At 38.7% G+C, this 12,187-nt stretch overlaps 1 protein-coding gene across 1 annotated transcript in view; it reads left to right on the plus strand.

Moving 5' to 3' along the window:
* The window catches only part of LOC121731276 (lachesin-like), an 85,738-nt gene that overhangs the window by 51,419 nt on the left and 22,132 nt on the right, over positions 1-12,187 (plus strand). The window contains exons 4-5 of the mRNA XM_042120640.1: positions 3,185-3,392; positions 8,924-9,085. Of these exons, the coding sequence (XP_041976574.1) occupies positions 3,185-3,392; positions 8,924-9,085 (370 nt within the window). The remainder of the gene's footprint in view (positions 1-3,184; positions 3,393-8,923; positions 9,086-12,187) is intronic.

Here is a 12,187-nt window from a genome sequence, read left to right on the forward strand (position 1 = left end):
TGTTTTTGGAGCGGGTCGGTTCCTGCTGAATTACCATTGCTATTTGTAGCTCCTTTGCTTGGTACAATTAATAGATTCGGTTTGTTATGTAATCTACTATGATTTTTATTTGACAGACGCTAAAAATATGTTATTTTAGGGCCCCATACTTTTTTGTATACTCCCATTTGTATTGTGTATAGTATACGAGTTCGGTAAGGTCGGCCTGCGATCCGTCTGACCGAATTCGATCGTTCCCCTCGTAGGGTTTTACAATCATAAACGTCTCCAAGATGTCTTTTTAAAGAGCAATTTAAATTCAATTGTCTACCTAATTCATATTTTATTTAACGAATTATATTGCAAACCATATTAAATCGTAATAACCCAAAATAATTGTACATTACCAGTAACGTTGTAACGTGATTACAATAATAATGTCGTTAAAATATGAAATAATAACATGCGAAACAAAAACACGTCGAAATTGTGTTTACATTCAATCGGGCTCGGGATTCCAGTCCGTTTCTTGGTAATTCGTATTTGAAGACGTTAGTGGTTGAAGTGGGTAACTGACGACTTGAAAATAATTACGATTGGAAAAATAGTTTGAAATAAAAAATGTGGATTTTATGTATAGCCAGATAATATATTGGGCCAGCTTAGAGGTTCCCAACCCTTTTCAGCCTGCAGCGCATTTACACGTTACAATATTTTGTCACGGCGCCCTACTTTACCTAGCTAATAGAAAAAGATGCATAAGTAAACATCTTTATTTTTTTATTTAAACATTTATTGCACACAAGACACCGTTTACATAAAAAATGACATTATATAGTATAATATTATAAAATAAATAGAGATGGAGGTCGGATGATCGATTTACGGCGCCCCTCTTGCCTCTCCCCAGCGTACCGTGGCGCTGCGGTGCACAATTTAGGAACCCCTGTATTAGCTAGATTTAAGTAAATAAACTACGAGGTTTGTCAAAATTATAAGGGAAAAAATGAGTTACCTGTATATATGTCAATGTGGGAATAGACGTGGAGGCCGCAGAGGCTCTTCTGATCGAGCGAGGTCGTGTCACAAATAGCCGTTATCTTGCCGTTCTCAGGAACAACGTACTGCAATGCAGGATCAGGGTTGATTCAGACAGCAACGCGACGCGCAGATGCATTTCTAAAGTATGGACAAATTTAGAAATGCATCTACGCGTCGCGTTGCGTTCTGAATCAATCCTTATGGCGCGTGGGCACCACATGATAAAATGTCAGTTATCCACTTCATCCCCATCTTCGTTTGTTCAGCGCTAGCCGAGTTAGGTCCCCAGTAGCTGTATCGGGAAATCGAATCCACATAACTCCCATTATGTGATCTACATATTGATGATTGATTTTACATTGAATATTAACGGCCATTCAGATAGATAGACGCCCCATTATCTGTGAAGTCGAAATTATGTTCCGGTGGATGTCTAATGTCTATACTCTATACAATACGTATCGACCATAAAGTTAATATACCTAGCGGAATAGAGCAACAATCTCGAGCTGTCAAACGAAACCGAAATTGGTTTACATCTGTGTGTAAAAATATGTGTACGTATACACTTACACAAGCACGATAGAACATGAATTCTATGACATTAAGTTGTCAACGTGCCGATATGTGCTGACTGGGCGTCAAAAAAAGAGTTCTGCTGTCATGTATCACACATCTCTTTTTATCACGCAGTGTTACTGATAGTCACATCTCGCTTGCTCAGGCCTTTGTTTCTCTATTCCGCTAGGTATATTTTACTTTATGGTATCGGCTAAAAACGTGTGTAACATAAATGATTAGTAATAATTATTATTTTAGGGTGTGTATGTGTCTCTTATAGAGAATTCACTCCACGTAGCACCTTTGTGTAGAGTTCACTGTGAAAACACCTGCACTATTAGTGTCCAAAGGTACAATTTCGTGCATCGCGATTGTACCTTAAACACATTATGCTGAAGTTCCGCGGCGGAAATTCCGCATGATTATATCAGCAATGTCAAACGCATACACGGGACGGAACTTGGGCATGGTGTGTCATCGGTAATTTAAAAAACATTACAGGCGGAATCATGCCGAACCTCCGCCGCGGAAATTCGGTATAGTGTGTTTAGACACTAAGAGATAAGCAATTCATATACGTCAGCTATTATCTAGATATCTATATTAAAGTTAATAGGTTGTAATAATAAATAAACTGTTTTTAGGTACTGCCCAAAATTGAGATGTAATTAAAAAAACGCGACTTTATTTATTACATAATTTTAGCTTAAAAGGGAACCTAAACCTAACTTTAACTTGGGCAAGTCGACTGCTAAGGCACCTGCTCCTATAGATCACTTTAGTTATTATACTTTGACTTTGTAAACACTTTGATAGTGAAAAGCCTGTATTCAAATGATCAATCATTATAATTATCAATATAGCTTTGTAATGACAATTACTAATAATGATATCACTGGCACAGTTATCATAATATTCAAATTTCAATAACGAAACACATTCGCAGTAACATTTAAAACAATTTACATTTAAAATTTCGTTTATCCGCTGGTCAAATTGAAATAATTATACACGTTAACAGAATCATGTTATGATGTTGCAACAGTTACGACACAATGGTTGTGACTTGTGGCTGCTATGTTGTATATATTGTTTACAATAACATCAAAATTATTAATCTTTAAAATATTAGTTAGGGAGCCATCCATATTATTAGGGCTTTTGTCACAATCACCTTTTGAGTAACAAATTACTTATTTGTTACTTATTTTGGCGAACAGACACAGCATATTAATAGATTTATACTTATTTATCTCCAAAAAAAATTATAATATACGCCTCTCGCGTATTTTCGGTTCAGTATTTTTTGTAAAAGAGAAAGTGAAGGAACAGCTGTAGATGGCAGAACTTGTCAAGAGATTAATAATTAAGTACTTCAATAAACTTACAGTTTTAACTTTTAAGTGACACAAGTTTGCATCATTATATTTGCGTCGGTTCTCTTACACCTGCTCTTTTATTTTCATTTTTGCAGGCAATGCCGAAATGTTGTTTTTTATTCATCCTCCAAAAAAAAGTTTTTACTTTAAATAACGTTTTCTTTTTCATCTACCTTAAGTATATTTTCTTGTTTAACTTAATATAACTTCTTTTTCTTCCCCAGGTGGCGTGGATCCACATCGACCGTCAGATGATCTTGACGATCCACCGTCACGTGATCACGCGGCTGGCGCGCTTCAGCGTCTCCCACGACAACGCCATGACGTGGCTGCTCCACGTGTCGCAGGTCCAGCAGGAGGACCGCGGCTACTACATGTGCCAAGTCAACACCAACCCCATGATCAGCCAAGTGGGCTACCTGCAGGTTGTAGGTGAGGAGTCAACATTGTCCTTTACGTTTTTTTGTCCTGAAGCCAGGTCATAGTACCACTGATGTCACTGCAAACCTTGATGATCTATTGTGACTCCTTCGCTTTAGAGTACCGTCCCCAACCTAATGATGCTCACTTTTTCTTACGTACGCCATATCATTGTAAAAATTCTGCGTGAAAGAACAACAAACATAATATATATTCACAAACTTTCGCGTTTATTAAGATCCATGCAATGAGATAATGTACTAGAAGAGTCATTTGTTTGATGATAAATAACTTGAGCTCTGTCTAAAATTGTATGATTTTTTGCCAGGCAAACTACTACTACGAGTATCCAAAGATTAAAATCTACACGAAGAGCAATATTTTTAAACGTCATTATTCTGTTAGACTGATCTGGTAAAAATTATCTGGTGCATTTCAAAGCGGGAATGCACCAGATAATTTTTAAGCTCTATTAGACTGATACAGTCAAGTCGAGTCACCCAAAATAACTTTACAGCAGCATTTTTGTTCTAAGCTCGTAATATTTAATTCCTTCAAATCTCAATGGGTGTAAAATGTAAATGTCGTCACCGCACCGCGCATCCATTACCAGCGTGTTAATTGAATCAGCGCTGAATAATTTAGCACCGGCTGATAACCGACGGTAATCTGGTGAGCAATAAATATTACTCTCACCCGTGCCAGGGGAGGGGAACAGGGGATCTTACGCTTGCGGCCACAACCCTTCACTTCATTTAAAAGACGCGCCTGTATATTATGTAGTGTAGGAGTTGTAACGGAAGATAAGTGGGATAATGTTTAATTAAAACTTAGAACTGGCTTTTTAAAATATGGTATGGTAGTAATGATTGTCCGTTGGAACATGGTCGACGAAGACGATCAAAGTCAATAGCCGTAGTGTTGTATGTATGAGTGTGACTCCGCGTCATATTTGTATTGCGTGGTATTTTTACGTGGGAGAGCCATGCTTCGGCACGAATGGGCCGGCTCGACCGGAGAAATACCACGTTCTCACAGAAAACCGGCGTGAAACAGCGCTTGCGCTGTATTTCGCCTAGTGAGTGAGTTTACCGGAGGCCCAATCCCCTACCCTATTCCCTTCCCTACCCTACCTTCCCCTATTCCCTTCCCTTCCCTACCTTCCCCTATTCCCTTCCCTTCCCTACCTTCCCCTATTCCCTTCCCTTCCCTACCCTCCCCTATTACCTCTTAAAAGGCCGGCAACGCACTTGTAGCTTCTCTGATGCTGCGAGTGTTCATGGGCGACGGATGTTGCTTTCGTCAAATGACCCGTTTGCTCGTTTGCCCCCTTATTTCAGTTTTTAAAAAAATTGCCCATTATTTGCGAACGTGAAAAAAGCGCATAAAAATGTTAATTGTATCTACTAGTCAAATAAATGTTTTAAATTTACATCCCAATTCCCAACTTAGTCACTAATGGTTAGGCAAAACTTTTGGTACTCGTGCGACATAATCCACATGAGCCTGGAGTTTTATTTGGAATAGGCATAATACGCTCAAACAGGGATCGCTTCCAAAACAAATAACCCCATTTGTAGAGAAACTAGCTGACGCTAAAATCGTGGGCGGGGCGCAAACCGCCGATTTAGAGCGCCGTCTTTATACGACCACAATTCCACGCAAACTTTTAAGTGGAAATAAAAAGGATGCTCTCAACCTTCGCACGTCCCTTTGCGTCCGTCTCGACTCTCTGCTCGGCGACCTGCGGTTACTTTCAAGTTTTTATTCAACTTTATTAATTCTGAGTACTTAGCACATAACGATGAAGTTATGATAGCAGGTTAATGTTTGTGTTATAGGGGTAGTACAAACTATTGTAATAGTATTTTTGTTAAAAAATATAATAGCTAATATCAATGTATTATAAATATTAGCATCATACGTGGGAGAGCCATGCTTCGGCACGAATGGGCCGGCTCGACCGAAGAAATACCACTTGCGCTGTTTCACGCCGTGTGAGTGAGTTTACCGGAGGCCCAATTCCCTACCCTATTCCCTTCCCTACCCTCCCCTATTCCCTTCCCTTCCCATCCCTACCCTCCCTTATTACCCTACTTCCCCTTTAAAAGGCCGGCAACGCACCTGCAGCTTTTCTGAAGCTGCGAGTGTCCATGGGCGACGGAAGTTGCTTTCCATCAGGTGACCCGTTTGCTCGTTTGCCCCCTTATTTTATAAAAAAAAATGTAATCTACATCTGTTTTAACCTTTAGATTTCACAATAAAAGTAATTCCACTAACTGTAGATGATTTATACTACAGTTTCTCCGAAGTAACACCTCAAATACTACAGTCTTAGGTTAGGTTAACCTAACCGTCCATAATATTATGGTTACCCAAACGCAAACGGCATTCTTAGAACATAGTCGACTTAGTCCAGAGCGATGAACTGTTCAATACATCTGGAACTAGTCATCTGCGGGTTTCCTCACGATGTTTTGCTTCACCGTACGAGCGAGTATCGTATCGTATACTTGAGATATTTTAAAGTCACACTAGCACACGCCATCAACGGAAATCGAAGCGGTGACCTCTCGAGTCCGAATGTCTATTAACTAAGCCACGGGCGCTTCCGAACAATATACCGATGCAGTGATCCTCCATAAGGTATTCTAATTGCAGCTGAAAGGATAAGCAAACGTTTTAAAAGATTACGTCAAAACTAGCGCTTATTATTCAAAGAGCGAAATTCAAAGTTCGACTTTGGATTGGGTGAATGCAAAGTCTACCTCCTATCTCGCTCGTAATACCCGTTTGAATGTATAAAGGTATTTGCTCGGGATTCTTTTAAATTTCCCTACCGCCACCGCCCCGGCAGCGCCCCGCCAGCGATACCGCCGCTGAAATATCACGTCCCGCAGGAATTTAAAGTTCCTAAGAATTTCATCCGTGAAAGTTCAACCGACGACGTAAAAGGGAATAAAAGGTGAAATTTATCAACTTTCAAATTTCGAACCGACTTAGGTTATGATGTCAAACGATAAATTATTTATTAAACTTACAAAGTTATCGCAGTGTTATTTTGCTGCTACATTTTTACTAAAGATCCTAAGCGGAGAGTAATCGGAATTGAGACGGTTTCCTCGGATTAAAGTAGGATTCGTAAATGAAATTTATTGGATCTTTTGGAACCTATGCCGCCTGGCGTCTGCCGCAGCGAATCTGTTGCCATAAGTCTTGAAATTTATTGAGCGTACGTTTACGGAGCTTTTCTTTTAAGGCATTGAAACTGGAATGCATCTAATAAATTATGATGAAAAATTTACCAGAATAGACTGAATAATAATTCGGTAGTATTTAGCTCCCACCAAATATATTATACCTATTACCCTATCGTATTATAAATAGATATTTGACAATTCCATAAATGAAAACGCAGACCGGAGGACCAATCCCCTACCCTATTCTTTTACTCCCCCCCTTCCCCTACCCTCCCCTATTATCCTACGCAGCGCACCTGCAGCTCTTCTGATGCTGCGGGTGTCCATGGGTGACGGAAGTTGGTTTCCATCAGGTGACCCGTTTGCGCGTTTGCCCCCTTATTTCATTAAAATAAAACAGACCAGAAAATATGACGTCTGAGTTCGATCATAATCTTTACAATATTTTCTTCGAGGAAATATCCAAACGTATTTTAACAACAGTATCATAAGATCAGAAATAGGTCGAGAATCCACAGCTCATTTGGAATGCAGATTCACTTAAGGCGAGCAAGCAAGCAGCTAAAAGGCTGCTTTGATGAAATGTTACGTTAAAACTTTCCTCATTCAACTTGTTTAACGTTCACGCCGCCTATAACTTAATAAACTAAATATACAATCGAAAAACTTTTTCTCGGAAATGGTGAAAGATCTCTGCTTCTTGGTATAGAAAATGATAAATGAGTATAAATTAGTGAATTTCCATAAAAATCTAAAATTTTGTAGCAGTCAGCGAGCTGATGGTGATGAATTATTATGACTAAGAATACTTTATATCGTATCAGCTTCCAAATAAAAATATAAAAATAATTAATAAATTGGCCCACCCGTTTGGATGCCGGACAGACACATACACAGGCAGACAGACGCGTCAAACTTATAACACCCCAATCATTTCATCACGGGATAAAAATGCATGTAAATATAGATGGCATTTTCTCTATGTTAAAAATGCGTATTATATAGGCACAGTTGTGTGTGATCTAAGGCGTGTGACCGCTGCACTGTAATATGGTTTCGGAAAGCATTAGTCCAGGTTGTTGCTTCACTGCCGTCCGATGACAGCCTACGTTACGACCAATTACAGGTTGATTTAGATGTGATCTACCTTGATGCCGAGTATTATCAGCTCAGTGATTTCATGGGTGTTACTTTGATGTATTATGTTAGTTGCTCAATCGCTCCTTTGTGAATTACACTCTTGCAATTTAGTACCATTAATAATAATAATAGCTCCCACACCGGTTTCGGTGACGGTGGTTTCATTGAAGCCAGGCCAGCTACGCAGGAGTAATTTTATAGTGCCCAAGTGTGTGCGCACAAGGGCACTCTCTATTCCTTTACTCTCATAAGCCAGTGGGACGAAAGACCGACACGACCGGTGAGAGATCAGGACCGACTTTTTACATGGATCATCTTACTTGTCAGACAATCAGGTGATCAGCCTGCATTGTCCTAACCAAACTTGGAAATAACATGTTTCCAACGCGGGAATCGAACCCACGACCTCCGAGTGAAGAGCCGCGCTCTATACCACTGGACCACGGAGGCGTACCATTAGTATAACAGTTCAACCCAGTAAGCGCGTGCACTCGCTTTTAATATTTGTGATGGTGATGTGTTAAGCGCATCTACATCTACCGTTACTCTTTCTATAGAATTCGAAATACTAGGTGTAACAAAACTAAGTAATAATTCTTTAGGGTATATATGAGTCCCCTGTATTGAGTTTACTGTGAAAGTAGCAGGGCTGAAAGAGCAACCTTTTTTAACTTTTGTATGGGAAAATTCCTGACGCTCGGGCGCTTGTCCATACAAATATCAGAAAAATTTTTATGCTTTTTTTTTAATGCTTTTTTCACAGTGAACTCAATATAAGGGACACATACAAACCCTAAAGTATCACTTAGTTTTGTTACACCGACGTGGGAGAGCCATGCTTCAGCATGAATGGGCCGGCTCGACCGGAGAAATACCACGTTCTCACAGAAAAGCGGCGTAAAACAGCACTTGCGCTGTGTTTCGCTGAGTGAGTGAGTTTACCGGAGGCCCAATCCCTTACCCTATTCCCTTCCCTACCCTCCCCTATTCCCTTCCCTTCCCATCCCTACCCTCCCCTATTACCCTATTCCCTCTTAAAAGGCCGGCAACGCACCTGCAGCTCTTTTGATGCTGCGAGTGTCCATGGGCGACGGAAGTTGCTTTCTATCAGGTGACCCGTTTGCTCGTTTACCCCCTTATCTCATAAAAACAAACACATGTATAGTAATTAGACATAAGGACTAAATATGTTTTTCCTTACAGTGCCACCGAACATTCTGGATGAGGAGAGTACGCAGTCGGCGGTGGCGGTCCGCGAGAACCAGAACATCAGCCTCGTGTGTAAGGCCGACGGATTCCCGGCGCCCAAGATCATGTGGAGACGAGAGGATGGGCAGCCCATCTCAGTAGATAGGAGGAAGAAAGGTAAGATAAACGAGAGATTAATGATCGCATTTGGAAATTTAATGATTGACGTCTGACGATAATTATATTAAATGAAGATTTTGACATAACTCTACACATTATGAGTAAAATTTTCATAAAATTTATGTTTAGTACTCATTAATTATTATTATGCTTAGTAAAAACTTTGATGTTTATAACCTTAACGTTGAAATTCCTACGCATTTGGCAATAATTCCAGACTATTAACCATATTTGTCAGAGAGATGAGAATGTTCAAACATGAATTAATGAACAAAAGTCGAAAAAAACCAAACGAAAACATTTTTAGTTGATTCAATTCGTTTGCGGCGTACGTGGCTTCGAATTTGTACATGTTGGAAAAATTACATAATTTCCGGTGCATTTGAGGAACATTTTGCTCAACAAACGTAGAGCTCTCGTGGGCTTTCGACCCACATTCGCAGCGAGCTGGGTGTGTGATGTAATTAATTTTTAATTCGAATGAATAAAAACACCACGCTTATTAATATGAAATGTTAATTGCCGTCGATGTGGCGTCAAAAGCGTTTACAAATTGAATTATTAATTTTCTGCTTTGGAAATTTGATTTTGTTTGATTTAGGAGCTCGTTCCTATCGACAGAAATAGGAGTAACTATATTAGGACTTCTATGGACATTTTAATTATATCTTATGAAAACAATATATACCTCATTGTTCACACCTTCATCTTAATTAAGCACATTTCACACATGAACAAAGGTCTTGCGTGTAGTACACTCAGTGAAATTACAATTGGTGTCACCAGTCTTGACTTACAAAGCGACGGTAACGGCCGAAAAACCCACTCAACACAAAGGTACCGATGAAATCCCCATGCCCAATGAAAAATTGTGTTTAAATATTCCCCGGGAGTTGTGAGGGTGCTCCGCGCTAATTGTCACCTGCTTCACGTCATCCGCACCGCCGATTTAATTACGATCAACGTCAAAAATCCCACGTCCCTTTATAACAATATCCGGTAATTCAGAGGTGAGAAGTGTTAACCGTTCGGACTCCACTCCGCTTTGAGTACATTAACGCCTTTGATTTGCGAGCTTACGAGTACTCCCTTTTCAGTTAATTATTCTTTTTGTGCAATAGAGGCGTATGTTAAACCTTTATTAGGAGTTTGCTTATCGCTATTAACGGCAATGCTTTCAATAACCTGCTTCAGTAATTGACCATTCACCAGGTGCGCAATATTTTTAAGTAATGCAGAAAAATTACCAGTTTCTTTTTTTAAATAACACAACACATAAGTTATAGTCAAATTAGTCTCATCAATAACATCCATCTCAGTTTTTTCATTACACACTTCTGCAGAAACTTCTCCAACAATTTCTTTTCTTTGAAAATTAATTTGAGAATACGCTCTATTTAAATCACGTTGTAATAAATTTTGAGGAACATGAAGATTGGTTAGCGTCCCGCGGGAATCGCCGGTTCCGTTACTTGTATTTACTTTTCTAAATTAATTTCGCTCCTCTTATATTTCAGTCGATTTGATTAAATTTACAAATCTTAATTATTCCGATATCAATTATATCGAGACGTTTATTGATATAGACACGTGTTCTTTACTGTTCTTGTGAGAGTGTTGCATAATCGTTATTATCATAATTACAATCTAGAGCTGCAGATGCTGTGATATATTATAGTGTTGCTTCTTGTACATTAACAATAGTGGCTACAATAATTATTTATTTCTCATTAAACACGTATTTTATTAAATGTATAAATTAATTTGTGATCCTATTCTCGTTATGTTTCATTAAACTCATCTGAATACATGCGGCCAACACGCGCTGTTGCAATGTTTTCGAGATTCTTTCTCTGCGAGTATAACGATGCGAAATATTATGTTAATGACAATTTGAGCGGTCCGAATATTTCAGTGGAATGGCCGGGGAAATAGCCTCTAATGGCAATTTTCGCTTCTAAAATAAGTAATGCAATGCCGAGTACAGTTGCGTTTAATTGCTAAATATATTCAGGAACGTACAATCATGGCCTCTTGTGGTTTCCGAGCTGCTGCACAAATTAAACCTTCACTTAATACAACACATGCTCGCTTAAGCTGTAATAACCGGCGTGACTCCATTTTATATGCAAATTTTAAAATTATTTTTCGCTCTCATTAAGGGATCGGGTTTATGAGATCTGTCTGGTTGATCTATTGCAGCTGACTGATAAGTTTTATTTTCTGAAATGGCATATTTTCATAAGAGATTAGACTACTTCCTATTTTAAAAGTTGTTTTGGCGATGCTATTATCATAAAATGATATTATGTCCTAAATATTTAAATACAAACTTAAATTATTATTATTAACAACCATGCGAACTTTCAGTCATATTCTTATTATTTTATATAAAACATTCAAAAGAAAATACAACTTAGCTGCAGTATTTAATTGACGCCGGAGCTCAGATATTCTAATATTTGAATAGAAACCGTCACTTTGCTTTTTGAGTTTATTCTGCAAACTCTTTGTTACGGAGGGCAACGGCCGCGCAACGCTCCCTTAAGACTCGAATGTTTCCTTCACCCATTCTGAGCACTTATTAAAATTAATATTGTCTTAGAAAATTCTATATTTAAGTTTCTCGGAACATTTTCTTACTACACTTTCTTGTGCTGAAATTCGGTTAATGTGCGAAAATCTATACCTTCTTCTTTTCTTGATAAAAACTATACTATATCTTTCGTGGGACTCAAAATATCTCTATACGATATTTAATCAAAATGATTTCAGAAGCTGTGGAAAATAAGTGAAAGACAGGCAGACAAACTTTTGTTCACTCGTTTGAAGTCCTAATTAAAACGAATATTGACTAAAGTTATCCTACTAAAATTATATATTTAAACACCCCATAAAATTTCCTTCTATTTAATATTACTTTCCAGACGCCCCGAAAATACCGAAAAGGGTAGCCCGGGGCGTGAGTCATTACATAATAATAATAATAATTAGTGTGTTCGGTCCCGCGTACCCGCAATATGTAAATTTGGGCTGTACAGTGTACACATCACCTGCAGCGGGAAAATGGGGGACCTTTGCAATTACCCCCAAATTATG

The sequence above is a fragment of the Aricia agestis genome, chromosome 10 (genome assembly GCF_905147365.1).
Source record: "Aricia agestis chromosome 10, ilAriAges1.1, whole genome shotgun sequence".
Lineage (NCBI taxonomy): Eukaryota > Metazoa > Arthropoda > Insecta > Lepidoptera > Lycaenidae > Aricia > Aricia agestis.